Here is a 23,239-nt window from a genome sequence, read left to right as displayed (position 1 = left end):
CAACAATTACAATCTTACATCAGCTGATAATTGTTTGGTGTAATTGCTGCCAAAAACAACACTTTCAAGAGAGGGAATCACAGAATCCCTGTTCTGTGCAGGTGCATTTCTGTTTAGCCAAGTATTTTTGACAGGACGAGGAAAGCTAAAAAAAAGGGGAAGAAAGAAAGAAAAATAAATGTGTGAGAGAGGGACAGAGGAGAAAACAAAATTCAGAATAGAAATGCAAGGTAAATTAGAGACACATGGGCGAAGAACACAGAGCATCATTTTAAGCCATAACCCAACATATTCTTTTAGGTGTCTGCTGCAACTGGACCTACATGCCAGTGTACCTCCTAGAATCTAGAAGGCAGATTCTGATAAGAAATGTACCGGTAGAAAGTTTGCAAGTATAATTTGGAAGGTGAACGAACTGAAAACACTGGCTGGAATCTAAAAACCTGTGTAAGTGATATTGGGTACTGATGATCACTTGGGGTTACAGCAGCACCCATACCACAAGGCGAACCATTTTTGAAATTAATGTGGCTTTCAAAAGCAGTTATTGATATGGCAAGGGGTGTATGTATCTCTAAGCAGAGGGTCTGCAACTTATGCTCACTTTACATACATGAGCGCAACCTTTAATGCGGGGAGGAATAAATAAAGAGTGGAGGAAACCCACTGTTCTCTACTCTCCATTTATTTATTTCTCCATAACCCATGCATCCAGCTGGTTTTCCTTGTTTATTGGGCTCTGGGAAGTCCCGGAATGCTCCCAGAACCCTCACACTTCCTTTCCAAAGCCCAGTAAGCAAGACAGCATCTTCCTAGGGCCCTTGTGAAACCTTCCCAGAGCCTGGTAAGCAGACATATGCCGGGAGGGGAGGGGCAGTTGGAAGACACAGAAGAAGAAAAATCACACTCAAATATATATCTCTAATTTTAGATTTAGTTTTTAAAAATGCATCACATGCAAGAAGATGCAGAGTCTTATTTACATTTACTGCCTAAAATTTACAGCTTCTAAATAAAGCGCTGTGCAGAAAGAATCTCGTATAGCGTCTTCCAGGACTTGTAAAGCAAAGCAGTGGCAGAAATATGTTTTCATTATCACAGCAGAGAAATTAAGTATCACTTATCCTTCCTTTTGCTTGTAGATCAAACAGTTCCAACCATTTTTGGTTGTATTTTGTTAAGACAAAAACAAGGACTTAAGCAACTTTAAGAGAATTCAAAGATGAAATGCAGTAAGGGTACAGTGCACTCCAATTATACCATATATGCTAAGTTAAATTAGCACAATCAGCTAGAGTAGCAATAAGCAAGCACAGCTATGGACATTAGGCTCACACACTTTTACCTCCAGTTTAGGATCTGACGGGAAAGTTGTGCAGTGAGAATGTGCAAGCTATAGTAGCAAATACAGCCCAAGCACCATCTCCTTGTTTGTCCATTACACTCATACATTCCTAGTCTAACCCAGGAGTAGACACACATTTTGTTGCCTGTGTGGGATTGTGACTTTGGTAGACTCCAAATCCACACTCCTTCTACTGCAAGACCTTTCATGTAATCCTCGATCAACACATTCAGTGTAAGAGAAGTGTATTGTATATGGGAAGAATGATCAGGGAAGAATACCATCACTATTATTTGTTTCCTTTCCACCACATTTAGCAAGCAGAACATTTTAACTGCGTTAGGACAACTTCCGAAGAAACCATAAAATCAGAAGAAGACATTACTACCACCATAACAGAAGAACCTCAACAGATGGACAGACCTTTGCCAAGAATAGAAATGGCAATACACAGCAAAAGCACTAACACCATCCAGGAGAGGCAACTCTTCTCCATTTGCCACTAACCATAGCCAACAGCTAACCCTTCTAGCTTCCAATTCTGGATAAGAAGATTCTTCTCCTTCCAGCAATCCACTATTCCTTTCTCCTACTAATCTGTGGCACAAATGGCTGTGTTACAAAAGGAAACACACAAACTGTATTCTAAAGGGCAGGGGGGAATCCTTTTGAAGAGTTAACGCAGCCTTCTCTGAGCTGTCACCCTCCAAACATTTTGGACAATGCCCATCAGCCACAGCCAGTGCTGTACTGGATGAGACTGATAAGGAGTTGTAGTCTGAAATATCTGGGGAGAGTGTCAGGTTGCTGAAGGCTGAGCTAAGGTGTTTACAGTAATTTTCATTTTGCCTCTTTCACTGCTTGTGTTTTATTACGCTAAAAATGAAGCATGTTATAGCATTTACGTTTTAAACTAGGGGTTATTCCCTTGCTTACTCTGCTTGCCAACACCCCACCCCAACACCAAGAGCAGAGGTTTTCAACCTTTTTAGGGCCACGGCTCCCTTAACCAACCTGTGAAGAAACCCCTAGTGAGCCCAGAGATACCATTCGCCTGGTGAGCTTGTAGCAAGGGCTGCTGCAACAAACAGCTGTGCAAGCCTTTGAGAGGCAGAAACGTGAGAGGGCATCAGAGGAGGGAGGAAGGAAAGAGAGACAGAGGCCAGTGTTGTCCGTGGCACCCGACTATCATTCAAGACACCCAGGCTGCCATGGCGCACTGGTAGAAAACAACTGCCCTAGAGTTTCCCCTTCCTACTCCATGTAACTGCTAAGCTCACTTTTCACCTTCCCAACCACATTTCTGAATCCATTTCACTCTTCTACTCTGCAGCTCCGCTTTGCACTCATTTTGACCTCCACCACCATGTCCATGCCTCCCACACAAAAAACATCCCTATGGTAACCCCTTGCACCTTCCTCCTCCCGCAAATTGCAACTATTAAGCACCCTTTTCACTTTGTACCCAATTATGAAGCTACTATCTCCTCCTGTTCTTCAGAACATTTCTTGCCCTTGCTTTCATCCTCAATCCCACTTCCATGCTTCCTATACCTTTTCTAAAATCAAAAATCAATGTTTTTTTAAAAAAAAATAAAAAAAATCCGATTTTTTTTTATTTAAATTGGATTTTTTAAAAATAAAATGCTTTTTGAGGAAAATATATTACCACCCAAAGGTTATTCCATCATGAAATAAAGATTAGTTTTTTTAATTATGTAGAATAAGGTTGTATATGTTTTATTTTTGGGGTAAATAAATTCCATTAATCCATTCACAATGTCATGCTTTCAGAGTTTTTTGTAAGATTATTGGGCAGTTTCTCTGCCTACAAGATATTATCACAGGTGCTTGGTTTACTTTTGCAGTTCTCAAAACTGAATTTGACTCAACAGAGATCACATGCCTCTTCTTCACAGCAAAAATGTTATAATATGAACAGAGTTGAGAAAAAGACCTTAATCCTATTGTTCTACAAACCTATGAATACAGAAACAACCCCTTCAGTGCTAAGTTTCAAGAAGTTCAGTGAATAGAATAGAAACAATATGTTTCTGATTGTTTGGAGTGGACAGTATTTAAGTTTTTCATGTGTAGGCTGGGCTGACAGTCTAAGTTTCTTAAAATATATATATATTGTTTTCGTTTAGCCAAATTAGTTAACAAACATGGATGTTTGTTTAAGCAAATAACATATGCTGTAATGTTATTGTTTCAGTTGAATAAATCTATTTAAATTGTTATTATTAAGGTAATGATTATTTTTCTCCTTCCTAAGTACAACAGTAAAGTTGTCCAAATATGAATGATTAACCTATTAAACTGGGGATAAAAAACTAATATGAAAAGTTGTTATTCTAAAAATCTTCATCTACTTGCATATTAAAGTTATACCAGCAAGAATTAGTCTTTATGTAGAAAACTATGATTTAAATCAAGCCTTACTGACTAGTGATTTAAATCGTGATTTAAATCAGTTTGATTTAAATCAAATCCACCCTGCTCCTTCCTTACTTTTTTTCAACTTTCTCCTGTACACAGATCACCTTCTCCTCTCCCTTATTGTGCACCCATGCACCATTATCACTTCCCCTCCTTTTCCGTACCTCCTCCTTCCTTCAACTGTCCCTTGCATGTAAACCTCCTCTTTTCTCCCATTCTTTAGACCCCCTAGCGCCCGCCCGCACCCCCCCATGCTGATAACTTGAAGATACCGTAAATAGAATCTTAAGAGCTAGCCTGCTGGTTAGCTTGCTCAGAGAAGGTTAAGTACAACTGGTGGGTGTTGTACATATATGATTGCTTGCTTGTTAACAATGGAAACATAATATTGGCTTCCAGAAACAGACTGAGCTTCGCTTCATCCTTGGAACATCCAGTTCTGGGGCTTTTTACATGCTGCTGCTAGTAGAGATCCCACTAGTGGCACTTCTACCTACTCTCAGATTTGGTGGGAGGCAAATAGGGTTGGGCAGAGAGATGCCTCCATTCAATCCAACATCACTCCACAGACTGGCTGAAAGGTGGCTAGGGACTCTGCCCCTAACAAAATATCCCAGAGAAAGAGATAAACCAGAACACTGCCACAATTCCTGTACTAAAAACACTAAAAGCAAGATTATCATAGCCTAGGCCACCAAAGTAAACAAGCCAATCTAAGCCCCATTAAAATAATCATGAACTGCATCACTTCATTACTTGATTAAAACTAGGGCAGAGATTTTTCTAGCAGTTATGGTTGTGTGGTTTATCATTCAGTAGCTCCTGGGCTTACCATCTTCTTTCTATTCCAACAGAAAACTGAAACAGAAATTTCAATTAAATTGAACTGATATTTATAATACTCAGGGTTAATTATTTCATTTTATTAAATGATAAATTTGAAAAAGTATAAAATCAATATTAAATTACCTTATTAATGGTTGGTGAAGAGCTACTAAAGAGGCATGGACTATAACAGAGATGACAGAAAGGTGAAAGTAATCAAACATAACATTGACATAGTGATGAAGGCCTCGGTTTAAGGTAAAGTGCAACTTTAGTGTTCTGCTGCTAATTAGCTGCAATGTGCTCAGGTCATCTGGCCTAAAAGAAAAAGAGTATAATCACAACCAACATTTTGAAAGTAATTTAATACAATAATGCAAATCAATGCTTCAAATCTCTTGTACCATTGTTACTATAAAGCAAAGCCATCAAGATCTAACTATTTATTTTATATGCAGGACCCGCAATAAACTAGTAGCGCTCTGTCCAATGAAATAACTCAAGTCTCCCTTATACATCTCAATATTTTTGTATAAAGAGGATTTTGCACATAACTACCCATGTTTAACTCACAATGAAATCAATATAACCTACATATGTGGAACTGCACAGAATTTGACTATCATTTTTATATAAACATCTGATGGAAAAATCTGTTAAGATGGAAACAAAATGTAATATATAATAAATTCAAGTAAAGGCATCTGTCTTTGGAAAACCTCTCAAAGAAATAGTCCCCCACCCACCCACAACTTCAATAACTTTTAGAAAGTGCATGCCTAAATCAAGGGCTGTTTTGCTTAAAGGAATTTCAGTATATCCATTGACTTCACAATCCCAGTTTCCCATTATTTTAACATTAGGAGGAACACTACATGATAATGTGGTTCAGTTTCCACCAACACTGAAACAAAGAATTCCTTTATGCACAAAGAACTTTGAGCAAAAACCATTTCTCTAAAAGTAGAAATAGCAAGAATATGAATGTTTAGTTTTAAACTTACGAATAATCTGTATCTGTAAAGTGTAGATCTAAAGAGAGCAGGAAATTCATTTCATTCAGGGACTCTTCAATCTAGACAGGCATTTCAGAAGAACAATTATAAATTATTGTTATTAATACAAACTATAGTTTTACTATACAATCCTTCCAGACTTATTAATTTAATATATATATATTTTTAAAAATATATATCATACCCTTCTTGCTGGGTTTCCCCAGCCACTCTGGGCAGCTTATAACATATATAAAAACACAACAAAACATCAAACATTAAATAACAAAATATCCTATACGAGCAACAAACAATCCAATAAATCAATAGAAACTGATAACAACAACAATAATAGCAATAATAAACAGTTTACTGTTATACCCAAATTACAATAACCACCAACCCTAACTAAACATTTGACCAACACCATCCCGACAAAAACAAAACAGAGGAACCAAAATTAGAACCACTTAAAACATTTTAAAACATTTTAGCTAGTTGCTCCAACCCAAGAGTTGTTCCAGGAAAGTCTCTCTGGCGTCCCAGGAGCCTCTTTTAGGAAGGACACAAAGTGGTTTCAAATCAGTGTGAAGGTAACTACAGATATGCATGCTTGAATACAGGGGAATAATCCAAAATTGAAATGAAATCAACAGCGACAATGTATTATTATTATTTTTAAATGTACTGTGTATTTTGGGTCTATGGACCACAAGAAGGTTGTGTGTAAATAAATAAATAAATAAATAAATAACACACTTGTGCCATGCATTCCAAATTCACTAAAATGTACTAAAAAGTATTAATAGACCACCCTTAATTTCTCATCAATTCCAGAGTGGAGCATGATAAGTTGCAATACAGTAATAAAAGATCTTACAAAAGAACGGCAGATAGAACAGTCAACTGCAATTATTCTCCTTGAACACTAGCTAAAGGTAAAGGGACCCTGATCATAAGGTCCAGTCGTGACCGACTCTGGGGTTGCGGCGGAAACACCGTTTACCTTCCCGCCAGAGTGGTACCTATTTATCTACTTGCACTTTGACGTGCTTTTGAACTGCTAGGTTGGCAGGAGCTGGGACCGAGCAACGGGAGCTCACCCCGTCGCGGGGATTCGAACCGCCGACCTTCTGATCGGCAAGCTCTAGGCTCTGTGGTTTAACCCACAGCGCCACCCGCGCCCCGTCTTGAACACTAATCAAGTTTTAAAACACCTGGATGACTAGGAGAATCCTAGATCTTGTCCTGGAACTGCTCATATAGAATGGTCCTATTTTAATGCTATGCTCCCATGTCTGCAAGGCAGAGAGGGGATCACTGCTAAATCTTCTTGTATTGGTTGAGGCCAAAACCACATTGGAATAGGGAATTCATGTTGTCATAACATTTTGAATGGCAACAAGAATCTGCAGTGGACCAACCAAGGTAAAGGGAAGAATTGGGTGTATTGGGGGCATATTGGAAGAGAAGTGGAAGTTAGTCAGAATTCTGACCTCACTCAGGGTCAATCCAACCTTCAACAATGACATAACACTACTTGTGCTAAAAGTGCTAAGTTAATGCAGTACCAACGGAAATCAATGAAGAGCTCTACATGCTTCCAACTCAATGGGACCATAGGAGACTGTACTGTCATCTATTCCTGGGAGTTTTCTTGTATCCTGTTGAAGGAGTGTATTTGCCATGGGCAGGATAATGTCATGGCATTATTCTGCTGCTGCATATTTACTGGCTACTTTCCTTTAATGGGTAATATTGGTGTGCAATGTTGTAGCACCCAGGGATGCTGTGGGAGTATCTGTTAGCAATGCAACATTAGCATTTACTGTATGTCTACATCTACTGTTGCTGTTCCTGGTGCACACAGGATTGATTGTGTGGTAATTCGTCAAGCTATTTTAACAGTTAAATATATATGCTATTACCTTTCTTTCATCCAACAGCATTTTAATTTTGAAGATCATAACATCATCCACAGACACTTCCTCATTTTTATAAAGAATTTGAAAGGTTTTACTGCAGACTACATTGTCATGGACTGAAGCTGGAAAAGCAAGATCAGCACCTAAAGAATATGGATAAGAGGCAATCAAGGCTCAAAATATCCTAATTCTATGTCTACTTACAGAATGACAACTACTTACAGAATGACAACTGAAACATGTTTTGGCTTCATTTTAAGAAATGGTTATTTGTAATAATTAGTTTTGTCATTCATATAGCGTATTCTAAAAAGACTGTCCATTCAAACACTTGAAACTTACAAACCAGTTCCCTGCATAGCTGCCAAGTTATCCCTTTTTTACAGGGATTTTCCCTTATGCTGAATAGGCTTCCTCGCGAGAAAAGGGAAAACTTGGCAGCTATGGTTCCCTGTGCCAGTGTAAATTTACAGGCAAGGTATAAAAGCAGTGATGGTAGTAACTAATAAGCTGCAGGTTAATGAAAAGTAAATCCAAGAGAACCTGGAACACAGTATAAAACTACTTTTACACTTCAACTTTTTCCCTTTCAAAAGATCCACTAAATTTTCAGTAACTACTTACATATTTTGTTAAATACAGCATGGTTAGCATTTCCAATTTGAGAATGAAGGCTCTTAAGATTTCTCAAAGGGTAATGTTTTTGTCAAGTCCCAAGTACTCACTTTAAGCAGCCCTCCAACAGGCAACAATATATGCACAAATGGTCCTAAAGTTCACAAGCACTGTCAGAAGTATTCACATGACCCAAAGTGGTAATTTCTGCTTATCTGATGGACAGCCCTTGGGAAAGGGAGTTCTGCAAATTCATCTTTTCTCCTGCAACAGCTCTCCACCACCAAACATATTCCAGAGCAGATGGGAGCCACAGAGGTTAAGGTGAAATAAGCAAAAATTGTATTCTTCCTCAGCAAACCTAGCATTTGCTGGAACAAAGAGTCTTCCATCATGGGAAGGACACAACTAGATACTGTACAGCCCTTTTACATTTTCCCAAGATCTTTAAAACCAAGTGTTTTCACCTATCTTAAGCTTATTTAATTAAGTAATCAAAAAGTATATGATTAATTAACTAACACATATTTAATCATTTCAGAGTTCTCCTTTATTAAATAGTAATTAAGGTAAAAGGTAAAGGGACCCCTGACCATTAGGTCCAGTCGTGACCGACTCTGGGGTTGCGCGCTCATCTCGCATTATTGGCCGAGGGAGCCGGCGTATAGCTTCCAGGTCATGTGGCCAGCATGACAAAGCCGCTTCTGGCAAACCAGAGCAGCACATGGAAACGCCGTTTACCTTCCCGCTGTAGCGGTTCCTATTTATCTACTTGCATTTTGACGTGCTTTCGAACTGCTAGGTTGGCAGGAGCTGGGACCAAGCAATGGGAGCTCACCCCGTCACAGGGATTCGAACCGCCGACCTTCTGATCGGCAAGCCCTAGGCTCAGTGGTTTAACCACAGCGCCACCTGGGTCCCACAAATAGTAATTAATTATTAGTAATTAACTAAAATAGTAATGAAAAGATGTTTACTTACTGGTTGCACGTAACAGGCTTGCTTCAATTTTGTGTGGAATTCTTGGAGGGATCTTCATTGATACACGAATCTGGTAAAAGCTACAGTAAACAAAATTATTTTCAAACTAATACTGTTTTAACATAACCTGATATGGATATATCTTAAATCTTTCTACCCTATTTCCCCATCAAGCGTGGTCTTCAAGAGGGCCATAAAAAAACACTTAATGAAATCAGTTACAAAAGCATTTTATACACTATTGTAAATTGTAATTAAAATAATTCAATACCAATTAGCCAGAGGAGAAAGAGAAGCATAAGGTCAAAGTAAAAACCAGTTAAACATATTATCATAATCCCACCAGCCAGGTTTGTGTTTCTTAATTACAGTGGGCTTCTGATGCAGTTTACATTCCTACTCAGATGTGCAGAGAAGCCACTGATCCAATTTGGGGCCAGGATTTTTTTCTGAAAATTTCTATGTTGAGATCGTACACAAGGACTTCTGATTTCCGTCATACTTCATTATCTCAATGAGAAGTGATTTTTTGTCTGTATTGGTTCCATTATAAATAAGAACAATTATTGTATATGCTATGTTATATTATTCTACAATATTATCATATGACAACATATGACAACATATGTTATTCTATGCTATTACCACAAAATTTTCATAAAATGTTAATTACTACTTATTACAATAAATCAAGCTGAAGTATTTGATCAATGATGTTACTGATCAGATTTCCAATTTATTTTGCTTACTCAGTGGGTTCTTTAGTATGCAGCCAACCAAACGGTTCTCTTATTACACCTTAATTAAGTGAGTTTGTGTGTGAGCATCTGAATTTACGTTATGAAAATGCTTCATTTATTTTTCAGTTTTCCTTTCACTACTAATCCCTAGCTCTGGAAAAAACTTAAATCTCACATGATCAACATAATCCACATATTACTATACGAGCAATACAAAATCAGGTGACTTCAGACACAAGATTCTACTTTATGATACAATATAGTTTTTAATAACAAATATTTACCTGCTAATCCAAATACTGTATGTTAATCTCACCAGGGTCACCTCAGGCAAAGTATGCCAACAGGTTAAAATTCAATTCCTGACCTCCAAAATTCAATTCCTGACCTCTGAAATAGAAGCCTAACTACAATAAGCCATAAAGTATATTAAACTATGCTTCATTATTTTGTGAGAACAGCTTTAGATAGGGATGTGGATTTTAACATCAATATAATTGATTAAATAAAATAATTGTTAAATCAACTGATGCTTTAATCCCATAATAAGACTGATTTAATTGAAGTACAGTACTTAAATTAACACAGACTACACTGGAGGCACACATTCCAGCTCCCTAATACTTCAGTCAAAATAAAAGTTTAAAAAGACCCTCCTGGTTTCCGCCCAAAAGATAGCAGGTATTTTGATTTCAGGTTAAAGTTACCAAGTTTCCTCCTAGCAAGATAAAAAAATCAGCAACTAGGACAAGCAATGTTCAACTGAGGCCCACTGTGAAGAACACTTTTCAAATCATCATACAGATGGGATTTAAAGCCTCCTACATCTGAAGTCATTCTGCTTTATTATTTTTTTAAAAATCTGCTGTAACAAGAAATATTCAAGACTTGTAAGACATTAAAAGCGTCCTTCCTTCAAACAATAAATGGTAGCTTTTGTTTAAGAAATGAGTTCTTCCAGATCAGACACAATATGCTCTTCCTTTCATAGTCCCATAAAGTATCTAAATACTTAAATTCACAAAGTGGGGTTCAGAGGCAGTTTGAAAGAAAACAGGGGACAATGTATTCTCAGCAGAAGGCTTACAGCAGGAATAGCCTATGCCACACATTCCACATGTGGACTACAACGCCCACCAGCACCTGCCAGCAGTGCTTTTTTCCTAGAAAAATAGGTGTCGGTACTCACTGTGAAGTTGTTACAGCAAGTGCCACACACAAGAAAAAGAGGTGTTGTTAGTGTGTACCCTTGAGTACCCCCTGCAAAAAAGGCTGATGACTTGTAGCCTACAACATTTGGAGTGCACCACATCAGTTTCCCCTGACTTATAGGAAGCAACTTAACCAAGCAACAAGCAGAATATTGTATAGTATATCCCCCCAATGAAGGGTATAGCTGTTGTTTCTGAAATACTGAAGCCAACTGCCTCTAAAACCACTTTTTGAATATTTGCTGTCAGTTTGGGTAAGTAGGCCACCCCCTGGCCTAACCTAATCATCTTTACTAGTTAAAATTAATGTGTTGTATTTCCAATCCTCAATTAAAATAATTTACTTGTTATACCACCCTCAATTACTATGCATGCAATGCAAACCTTTGCAGAACTTATCAACGCAATACTGAATTTGCACTCAGCTGGAAATTTTTCAGCTCAAATTATACTACCTTCCAGAGGTAACATTTCATTTGCTCTTACTAGTTCCAGATAGCTCTCTTAGAGCTATATCAACATTCCATATGGTGGCTTGCAGGAATAGCCAGAGGATATCTCTTAGCTGTCTGAAGCAGCAAAGAAACTGCCAAGGCAGCTCAGGACATCAGTTGGCAAATACCAAAAACAAGGCAGATATAGAATGTTCTGCTCTTTCGTAATAGATGGGTAAATGTCAGTGCTTTAGGTAATTACCAATCTTTTTCATAAAAATACACGACTGCTTACACCCCTAGAGCACCCCATTTTCCATAGATAAACAAAAAAGCTTATCCTGCTCGGGCTCAGGATGCTCCCACCCACCACCTGAAAATAGAGAACTTTTATCCATGCATATGAGAGAACATGTAAACCAAGCTTAAGTTGTCTTATAATTTTATTCATTCAATTTATTCATGATTGGTGCCACACAGATTAGTGAATTTTGATTCCTGACCGTCTCTAAGACCCAATTTAAAGTTAAAAAAAATCCAGTTACAAGAGCTACATCCACACATACACCTGCTCTTAGGATTTGCAGGCTTTCATTAATCTTCCATACAAATCAGGAATTAACACCACCAGAACATATATTTGTTGTATGTTACCTACCCTCTTTGAAACAAATCCACGTTATAAAACTTGTGGAGCTCCACGGAGAATTCTACCATTGCTTGTACTTCACTCATTTTTATGTAGCTGCAGAAGTCCAAGAACTGTGGTTGGCACCTTATTTACTGCAGAGATGGAACACAAGATATGTGAGGTGTACTCACAGCTGATTACTCCATGACCTAACCCTGGCATGAACTATGAACAAGTTTCCTGCTTCATACGTATGTCCTTCATGAATAAATGTTACACAAAATGTTTTGCTTATCTGCTTCCCCATACAATAGCAACAGAAACAGATGCTCCAGCTTGACCTCCACCTTCAAAACAAACAATACATTTTCAATACAGAACTAGTTGTATACAATACAAAGGAATTGAAATAAATAAATTTGTTTACCTAAGGTGGAAATCCTAAGCACATCTGCTAGGAAGTAAGCCCCATCAAATTCAATGGGAGTACCTCCAAGTAAAATATGTTTAGGATTGGGCTGCAAAACAAATTTTCATTCTTCAGTTACTCTTAGAGCAGTAAAGCACCCCTTATACAGATATGGGTAATGAAGGGATAAATAAAACTGCCTCAATTTGTATCAGTGGAAAAATACACAAACCTTAATTTTGTGTCTTAACTATGAAGCATCAAAAGATGCTCATTTTGAAAAGCAACAATAAACTATGGTTTAGTACTGGGGTCGGCCTGGGCCAGTTCACTCCAGCGGAGATTCCTCCGTGGGCTGGATTGCGTGCGTGCTCTGACATTTGCACAGATGCGATTTTCAGCACTGTGGAAGCAAGTCCCCACACCGCACCAGTTTAGTGCAGTGCACGGGGACGTGCCTCGTGGGCGTCTCGGTTCAGGGGTGCCTCGTGGGCCGGTTAAACGACCTCTGTGGCCTGTGGCCCATGGGCCTATATCATACTAGTTTAGTATGATATGCATGAGCGTCAAAGAGCTGTGGGCTCCCTTTATTCCTCTGGAATGGCAGTGAGAAGTTTAGAAACATTTGCTTCTATTTTTTAACTAATCAGAGTTTCTCAATGAATCCAAGCTCCAGGGAATTCAGGATCGTTAGGTCAAAGAATTCCAACCACCCACAAGTAACGTACATGCAGAAGGTATTTTTTTATTATAAAAAACCAACAACTTAAGGGTACAGCTCTGTGAGTAGTGAACGTGCTCAGTCACCTTCAGTTACCACAGAATGCTTAGTAAGAAAAGAAGATTATGAAAAGCTGGGTGATAGGAAAGGGGCGTACACTGCAACATACTGTTGCATAACCCACATTATCAAGTGCATGTCATCAGTTTCTATTGTTATCATCTACATTTCATTCACCACAAGTAACATAAAAATTAGCTCTGCTAGTGCCATGGGACTTTCTTTTCCTCTCCCCTACCCATATATGCCCTCAAAATCCACTAAGGAGAGGAAGTTCCACTGCACACAGAAGGCTGTTGTGCCAGTTGAATTGCAGCACTGGATGCACTGGATACAGCCCTAATTTTCTAACATTAGACTGAACATTATTTCTCCTGAATAGGTCTGCCACTTCAGTAGGGAAAACTTAAAATTAATGTGGAATATCCTCTCCTCATTGATATAATGTAATACTAAAGATGTAATGGGACTTATATAGGCATGTTACAGAACTGAACACTAAACTATTTTTTCTTGTAAAAAAAAAACAAGATTCCTTTTTACCTCTAGTAATAAATAATCCATTTTGATCAAAGCTAATATGCAGTCTTCCAGTTTCTAATTTCTGCAGTCAAGTGCATACTGATTGCTCTGTAAGAAAAAGAAATCAAATGATTGTACACCTGAATGCAAGCCATCTACACAGAAATTGGTGCTCTTCTTTTCTTTAATTCCCAGTCACCCAGTTCACTAGTCTCATTAAACTATAGTTTAAAGCAAACTATGTTTTAATATGAATGAGCAGCATGTTAATGTGCACTGCTCAAAAGTTCCCAAAGCATTATTCCCATGCTTATGCAGATGCCTGTGTTGTTCAAACCCAGGCTCCTAATAATAATAATAATAATAATAATAATTTATTTATACCCTGCCCATCTGGCTGGGTTTCCCCAGCCACTCTGGGTGGCTTCCAACAGAATATTAAAATGCAATAGTATATCAAACATTAAAAGCTTCCCTAAACAGGGCTTTCTTCAGATGCCTTCTAAAAGTATGGTAGTTGTTTTTCTCTTTGACATCTGGTGGGTGGGTGTTCCACAGGGAGGGTGTCACTACCGAAAAGGCCCTCTGCCTAGTTCCCTGTAACTTGGCTTCTCGCACCGAGGGAACCGCCAGAAGGCCCTCGGCACTGGACCTCAGTGTACGGGCAGAATGATGGGGGTGGAGATGCTCCTACAGGTATACTGGACAGAGGCCGTTTAGGGCTTTAAAGGTCAGCACCAACACTTTGAATTGTGCTCGGAAACGTACTGGGAGCCAATGTAGGTCAATGTGATCGCTCTCAGTCACCAGTCTAGCTGCCGCATTCTGGATTAGTTGTAGTTTCCGGGTCACCTTCAAAGGTAGCCCCACATACGAGTGCATTGCAGTAGTCCAAGCAAGAGGTAACTAGAGCATGCACCACTCTGGCGAGACAGTCTGTGGGCAGATAGGTACCAGATGGAGCTGATAAACAGCTGCCCTGGACACAGAATTGACCTGCGCCTCCATGGACAGCTGTGAGTCCAAAATGACTCCCAGGCTGCACACCTGGTCCTTCAAGGGCACAGTTGTCCCATTCAGGACCAGGGAGTCCTCCACACCTGCCCACCTCCTGTCCCCCCAAAATAGTACTTCTGTCTCGTCAGGATTCAGCCTCAATCTGGTTTTCCGAAATAAACCAGAAATTGTAACCATGGGTTGATTGGAGTGAAATGACAAGCTTGTTTTTTCCACAGCAGAAGCAGGGAAGGAGAGCCTCTGGAACTTTGAGCAGTGCGCACTAACATGCTGCTCATTCGTGTTGACCTGTAGTTTGCTGAGGTCACGAAGTTCACTAAGTTAAAGGAAGCATAAAAATAAAGGGTTGTACTGTATATGGAAAGCAGCTGATATGTCTTTGGAATGGTTTGAAAAAGCAACCAGTTAATTCACTGCAATTATATACACAACAAATGTTCAGGTTCTGCAATGTTTACATCCATCTAGCACGCCCGATATAGGAGATTAAAGGCTTTTTTTTACTGCTGAAAGGATAAGGGGTGGGGGTGTCCTATTCCCCATTAACTTTTCATAGGATACCCCCCCCACACACACACACACTTGTAAGGTGTGCATCAAAGTTGCAAATACTGTATGTTACTTGTCAGCAAATACTATAATGCATAATATGCCACGTTTAAGCTAAAAATGTATTCATTAGCTGTAGTTAGCTTTGTATCTGAATACCTATACCATGTGTTATGGATTAGTCGCAAACCAAGATTTCAAACTATGGCTTAAAGTTGGTTTTAAATTCATGGTTTCCATTAACTGTATTACACTTACACTGTATTACAGTGCAGTATTACACTGCACTGAACAAATCAGATATAGTTCTCCTACCTCCTCACCTTCACTTACTGCAAAGTGGCAAGTAGTTTTTACTGCTGTTTCCCAGTGGCCTCCTACAGAAAATACAGCTTAATTTGGCAAGCGAAACTATTATTTAACTGTAGATTTGGGATCTGAACTGGCCTGAAGGCACAGGATTATTAGCTCCAGCTCCAGCTATAGATACAAGACCTCTAAAACAGCATATTATTCTAAGGTACAATTCCATCCCCTTTCCTGTGTCCCATGGAAAGTATAAAACTCAGCAGAAAATAAAATGTAATTAAAAAATCTTGAAATGGCATTTAGATGGCATTTCTGATCCAAGTGGATTATGTTGGCTCCAAAATCAGTATCAATACTTGGCCCAAGAATTCCAGATGCTCTCCCAAACAGTAGACTCTGACAGCAGAACAACATCCTAAACCAAGCACCCCCAAACTTCGGCCCTCCAGATGTTTTGGCCTACAACTCCCATGATCCCTAGCTAACAGGACCAGTGGTCAGGGAAGATGGTAATTGTAGTCCAAAACATCTGGAGGGCCGAAGTTTGGGGGTGCCTGTCCTAAACCATAGTACTGCATATTCCTGCGTATAAGACTACTTTTTAACCCAGGAAAATATTCTCAAAAGTCGGGGGTTGTCTTATACACCGGGTCGTATTTCTTATACGGCAAGTATATCCCAAACTCTATATTTTAACTGGAAAAGTTGGGGGTCTTCTTATACGCCCAGTTGTCTTATACGCCGGAATATACAGTACATAAATTTGAATATTATACCAAACTTTACTATGCTCAAACTATGATTTGCAAATCAACCAGGATTGCAAATCAATCATGGTGGCAATTTGCAAATCAGGTCCACCAAACAGCAAGTTCAGACATAAAAAATATAGCTTGGCTTTATTCCCAGACCATCTCTGTAAATATGGACATTAGGTTTGCTTGCACTGAGTTCCACTTTCCTTTTAAACCAGATTCTATTTTTCAAGAGACACATGAGACACTTCATATACTTAAGCACACTAACCAGAAGTAATAGCCACCTTTGCTAAATTTAAAATTTTTCACACTCTGCCTACCCAGAAACTTGTGTGTTTCATTTAATGCTTTGGACAATCTGCATTACAAGCCAACCTTTAACTTCTTAGAAATATAGGGTGACCACTGTTCCTTTATCCCAGAATACTATGTGTGTAATCTGATATCTGTAGCACCTGTATAGGATTTATTTCAGACTGCAATTCCACCTGGGAACTGAGTTTACAAGGTGGCCCCATGGCTACAACATCCAGGCTACTTTTTTCTTTCTTTCCTCATTTCCCCACTCCAATTTGCATAATATCTTGCCTGAGGAAGAGCTGCAAAGAACTTAATTTTTTTGATAGTTTCATGACATTTTGGTTGGTTATAATGAATTTATGGTCCAACAGTGGATTATGGATTTCTGTTCTTATGGCCTAGTTGTAGAATAAAATATCATCTGCTTACAGCCTTAGCCTCTGAGGACTTCCCATCTTTGCTTATCCATGTGCTATATATGGCACATAGGCCACACAAAATAAATAATGCTTTGCACAAGCATTCATTTTGTGCAGCTTATGTGCTAGGGTGGATATATCAATGGTTAAGAAACAATTTAAAAAACAAAGGTAGCCATAAAAAAACTCCCAAATACACAGCTGGATTTTGGTTAACACACAGCTACTGTTGCTTATCCAATTGACACATTTGTACTCTTTAGGAAAACAGGTAATGTATAAAAAGAAATAGAAAGGGGCAGTAGTAGATCAGTGGTAGAGCACATACATTGCATGTTGGAGATCCCCTGTTAAATTCCTAGCATCTCTAGGTAGGGCTAGGAAAGATTCTCGTCTGAAATCCTGGAGAGTTGCTACCAGGCAGCACAGCTAATACTGAACTAGGGTTGCTTCCAGATGATCTGCTTATTGAGTATTCATTCTGATCTGTTTGCAGGGAGGTTATATGAGTGCTTCAAACAATTGCTATTCCACACTTTCCAGGGCATTTCCCCACCACTTACCAATGGACGGGGTGAGTGTTGAGCAAGTGTGTGAAATCAATTTTAATGGTACAACCCGGATTTGTTGGTATGCAATTGAATCTCACCTGAAATTAGTGACAGCCTGGAAGCAGCCTAGAAGGACCAAAGGTCTGACTCAGTACAAAGCAGCTTCCTACAGTACATAGAAATCCTAAAGCAAGATCCACCAGGATGAGTGGCTTAGGATCTAGCAGATCTCTGGCTGAAGTAGGAAGTTCTCAAAGGGCTATGATGATTTAACTCCCCCATCCTTTGCTCAGCAATATTTATGCCAGAGTATCCCCCTTATCCTGGCTCAGACAGGAACCAGGTGACTGAGTCAAGGCAAGCTTGGCATATCTTAAGCCTGCATAAGCCCTAGAAGAAGGGGTTTTCCAAGCATGGGTCCAAAGCAGGAGGCTGGATCCTATGCCTGTTCAGCTTGGTGCATGACCTGACAAATGACCTGGCAATGTGGTATAGGTGGTATAGCAAAAAGGGTGGTGTAACTCAAACACTATTTCAAAGGCTTATTTTCCCTCTGCCAGTCTTAGGCTGGCTCAGCTAGCAGTAGCTCCATTTCTAAATGGAGTTTGGATCTGGTATAACTTTACACTGGCTTAAACTTACACTGTCTTCCTTTATGCCAGCTTCTTGTGCATAGGATTGTTCCATATGTGATGTACTGTACTTCATGTTCTAAACTAGAATATGCTTTGGTAGTTAAAACAAGTGGGCCAACTTAATATTATTAAGTACACCCAAGTGAAGTTTTTGCAGTCCATTAACTAATGTAGTCCATATGGACTTGGCAGCCCCTAAAAAAGCTTTATATACCAGCATAAAGCTCAACTCTTATTTTTATGAGGTATCGGGTAGCTTCAAGAGTTAAACTGAGGACACCATATTACATTAGGAATGTTAGGAATTTGCATTGATAGAAAGACATACTTGAGGGCCCTGGAGGGAGGAAAAAGTGGTAGAACAGCATGAAGTGTTATAATCACAGGTAATATTTAGTAAAGTTGTACTTGGCTACAGTACAATGAATGAAGTGGCCATGCCTTTCCTAATCCTTTAGATTAATGAACTAATAAAGAAATATACATCTAAGGTCAAAACGCCTTGGTGATATCACAGAACAAAAACAAGTTAAAGGTTGGTTTGTTTTAATATAAAACGACACAAATGGTTCTCAATCATGGTTGCCCTGCTGAATTATAGAGAAGTATGTTTAAGTTATTTAAAATAGGGCAACCCTCCCCCCCAATAAAAAACACACACACTCAAAGAACACCCTGGTACCCTAGAATTCATGCAGGATGCCTGGGGAACCGGTTAGAGAAATAGGACAAGTTTCCTGGTTTCTCGCGACGTTTAAAAATAAGAGCACAAACAGAAACAGAGAAAGGTAAAACGAAACACACGAATTGCCAGGGTTTACTGGCTCCCTTTTAGCCGAGGCTTTCAACCAAACTAAAGTGGATTCGATTGGAGTGGGATAAGACTGGATTGGGCCGGACTGACTCCGGAGGGGAAAAATACACACACTCTCTCTCTCACACACAGAGACGCTCACTTCTGCTTGGAGTAAAAAGGAAGTGCTTTTTACATTTTTTTAAAATGAGGCTTCTAAACGCTCTACACATCTTTTCCAGCTGCTCCCCTTCCTGTTCACCTTCCAAGAGGCGTAGGAAACATCCACCTCAGCTCTAACGACGCCCTGCTCCGTCGCAGGTTTTCTCTCCACACAGACACCTAATTCACAAGCACCGCCGACTCACCTGAGGGAAAGGAGCAGCAGCAGCGCAGCACCGGGCACCGGCCTCCCCCAGGAAGAGGCGACTACCTGTCGGTCCTCTCACTGCCGCCGCCACCACCACCTCCTCCCGACTCGACGCTCCTATCCGCTGCCGCCGCTTCTGGATGAGCCCAGGCCTCAACAGAAGCCCCGTAGTGGCGTAACGCAGGCATCCGACGCCGGCGCCCCGCTCGGCCGGCAGGGCGGCCTGCGTTCCGACGGCGCGCGCCCTCCTCTTCCTCCTGCCGCTGATATGGCTCTCGCCTGGGAAAAGCGGCTAGGAGCAAGTAGATTCCGCCGGCCACCACCAACACCGCGCCCGCCCGCCCGCCGCCGCCGCTTCCTGCTCGCAAGCAAGCAAGGCAGCGCGGGCAATGAGAGGAGGCGGCCGCCGCTGGCGAGGACTGGCAGGGAGCGCCCGAGTTAGGCAGGGAGGAAGGACGACTACGGCATCCTCATTGAGGGCTCCCCTCTGACTGTGGCGGCGCTTGATCTCCGAGATTCCCTACAGTCGCTCCCGCTTTCCTGGAGATCTAGCTCTAAGATCCTCCCTCCTGCTGCTCCCGCCGCTGCTTGCTTGCTGGCTGCTCCCTCCCAGTTCGAGCTCCCCCTGCTGCTGCTGTGTGCGAGGCACCGGCTGGGCTACACACAGTGTGGGTCGGCGGGCTGCTGCTGCTCCACCCCCCCTCCCACCGGCAGGCGAACAAACAAACAAACAAACAAAAAAGCAAAGAAGTGGGAGGGTGAAGAAAACAATAGCAACAGCAGCAGCAGCAGCAACAACAACAAATGCAAACTGCCCTCGAGGCACATTTGGGGATTGCCGCGACTGCTACTCGTCGCCTTGTCGTTCTCCCTTACTTTGTCTCTGGCCAAACAGAAAGCGGAAAGATGATCACCTCTTCTTCCTCCTTCTCCTCCCTTCACCTGCAATTCTGCCTGGCCCGAAGGGTTTTTTTCATCGGAGGTCTTCCCTGCATGCAAATTTTCCTTGGAAGGACCAGTGAACCTGTGCAATGGCTTCAAGAGTTCTTGCAAGCAGCAGTTAGGCCAAGTCACACCACCTACTGGCTTCTTTTGCAGCGCAAGGCGGCCCTCGAAAAGTCTCTCTGCAAAGTGCCTTCTCAGCAGATACTTTTAATTGCACAAAGAGGCAGGAACATTCCCAGAAAGCGAGAGAGAGAGAGAGAGAGAGAGAGAGAGAGAGAGAGAGAGAGAGAGAGAGAGAGAGAGAGAGGGCAGTGCAAAGCAGCAAGATCACCGCGTGAGTCACAGGCGCGATATAGGAAGGAGAAGGTAAATTCTCAAAAAGTACTCTCTAAATGTTCAAAAGGGTCAGTCAGATTAGATACAGCAAGAAAGTAATCTCGGGAGCAAGAGTCCAAGTCACACTTGAAAGGGTTCTCTCAAGTAAGATGTTTTTTTTAAGGATTTAGGAATGTTCTCTCCCAACAAACCACACACAACCAACAATCTACCTTTCCCTTCTAATCAAGATGTAGCACCAGAAAAAACAAGCAAAAACTTGAGAAGCTGATAAGGGTTTCGCCATAAGATTTTTTGTAAATGAGAAAGCTTAACCTCTGTCTTGTCAGAAACAAGTTCTAGCGTACATATTCTTAGCCCTACAGGTAACACAGAGTTTTCCTTCATGGGTGCTTTTGTTGTACAGACCCATTCTGTCTGATGCACTTTAGAGTACTGTTTTCAAACCATATCACATATAATATTCCAGCAATTCTGAAACCCACTGTGTAAAGTAGCTAGATATTATCCCTCAGTATTTACAGATGGAAAAATGAAAGCTAAGAGCTAGTGGCTTGTGTGAGGCCCCCTAGTGAATTGTGGCATGAGCGAGTTGTGAAGAATAGGTTGAATAAAAAGAGCAACCCAAGTTGGACTGTGCTCAGACTGAAATAATGTGTGTGAAAAGCCATGGTGGCATGCAGGCCTTTTGTTGAAAATATTTGTGATGGGCAGTGTGAAAAATAGCTAGCTAATCCCAACTATAAATTGATTTTCTTGGAGTAACATAACAAAAATAATGGTTGTTACAGGTAGGTAGTCGTGTTGGTCTGACGTAGTCGAAACAAAAAATAATATATATATATATAAAATCCCTCCAGTAGCACCTTAGAGACCAACTAAGTTTGTCATAGGTATGAGCTTTCGTGTGCATGCGCACTTCTGAAGAAGTGTCATAAAAGCTCATAAAAATAATGGTGAACAATATGGATGGGAGCAGTTTAACAGGATGTCTTTTGTTGATTTGAAAAAAAAAAGATGGTAAAAGTTATGGACTTGATGGTAGTGATTCACTTTGGAATGCCTTTGAATGATTCTATTTTTTTATTTATTTTGTGGTTTTGTCATATTAATACCGTACAGTAGCTTCCCCTGTCTTTCAATCCAGCTGTGTTTGATCTTTAGGTTTTATGTGAATACTGTAGTGACAAATGCTTCTTCCTTTCTAACATCTGTGCATATTGTGCGCAGATAGTGTTGTATAGTGTTGTAGCTAATACGGGGGGGGGAGCTAGAAGTGATGTGAAATGCATTATTGCACTTTCAAACAGTAAGACACATGGCTCAGGCGCGCTGCAGGCACCGTGGTAAGTGCTGCCCCTGCAGTAAGTTGCCGTCCAGTATGCACACCCCACCCCCTAGCTATGCTAGCGGTTTGAATCCAGATTATAAAAGAATGGGACTTTCCCGGCTCCTTTACCCCTACCCCTTCCACAACTGCGTCCTCCCAAAGCTGCTCCTGAAGGTCGCTGGACCGCCTGGAACTGTAGGGGATGGGGTGCAATGGGCTCCAGCAGGATGGGGAAATGGGAGGAATTCAGGATACTGTCTTGCAGAAGTGCTTTATCATCTGCTTAAAACACCTCTGGATCAAAGCCATAGTATTACAGCTGAGTCACTCACTTGCTGTTGGAAGCATTCCTCCGCTGTATATATTACAGTACATATACATCGGTTTGCTTTCTGGAATATCGTTTCCCGTGCTGGACATTCCTCTTCCCTTGCATGGAATGATACACAACTATTGCAAACAACCAAATATTTCATGAAGGTTCAAGAATTGACCTGGTTCCCTCTTTAAAAACTTTTTAAAGATAGCTGTGCTATTTGTTTAGTTTCCCCCCTTAATATTGTAACTATAGACACTCTTGGATGTTCCAGGATGGATGGCTGGCTGGCTGGCTGGATAGATAGATAGATAGATAGATAGATAGATAAATAAACAAACAAACAAACAAACAAACAAACAAACGGTCAATTACTGTATATAGACTGTGATTTCTATGCTGCTCTTTGACATAAGACCCTAGGGCAGCAACAAAAACCTAAAACAATAAACATAAAGCACAGTAAAATCATCAGCAATTTGTCAATTTCCTAATACACAAGCCTGAACCTCACCTTTAAGGGGCTGAACAAGGAGGTGATTGTTCAACTGGAGCCTAGAGCTAAACAATGTTGTTGCCAGCTGAACCTCTGGAGAAAGTGTGTTCCACAACCAGTGCACTGGGCTGAGACATTCCTCCAACAGGTCATCCTCTCAGACTTCATTTTGCACTGGAACTCTCCAGCAGATCTGAAGGCACAAGTATGGAGAGAGAGGTGCTCCCTCTGGCAATCATATCCCAAGCCGTTTAGGATT

General features: G+C 40.5%; 1 protein-coding gene across 2 annotated transcripts in view; it reads right to left on the bottom strand.

The window, feature by feature from the left end:
- The window catches only part of FAM135A (family with sequence similarity 135 member A), a 51,871-nt gene extending 31,262 nt beyond the window's left edge, over window positions 1-20,609 (bottom strand). Inside the window, exons 1-8 of one of the 2 annotated variants that reach the window (XM_035109672.2) lie at window positions 20,434-20,609; window positions 13,878-13,964; window positions 12,172-12,296; window positions 9,129-9,208; window positions 7,536-7,675; window positions 5,617-5,687; window positions 4,757-4,930; window positions 19-145 (exon numbers count right to left, since the gene is read on the bottom strand). In XM_035109672.2, coding sequence (XP_034965563.1) covers window positions 19-145; window positions 4,757-4,930; window positions 5,617-5,687; window positions 7,536-7,675; window positions 9,129-9,208; window positions 12,172-12,248 — 669 coding nt within the window. In that variant the 5' untranslated portion in view covers window positions 12,249-12,296; window positions 13,878-13,964; window positions 20,434-20,609. Of the gene's footprint in view, window positions 1-18; window positions 146-4,756; window positions 4,931-5,616; window positions 5,688-7,535; window positions 7,676-9,128; window positions 9,209-12,171; window positions 12,297-13,877; window positions 13,965-19,555; window positions 20,188-20,433 lie in introns of those variants that run through there. The other variant, XM_035109670.2, reaches the window with a different exon arrangement.
- Between the last annotated feature and the right edge of the window lie 2,630 nt (window positions 20,610-23,239).

This window comes from Zootoca vivipara, chromosome 3 (assembly GCF_963506605.1).
Source record: "Zootoca vivipara chromosome 3, rZooViv1.1, whole genome shotgun sequence".
Classification (NCBI taxonomy): Eukaryota; Metazoa; Chordata; class Lepidosauria; order Squamata; family Lacertidae; genus Zootoca; species Zootoca vivipara.
The sequence above is the reverse complement of the archived record's forward strand: the minus strand, read 5'-3'. Positions and strand labels throughout refer to the sequence as shown.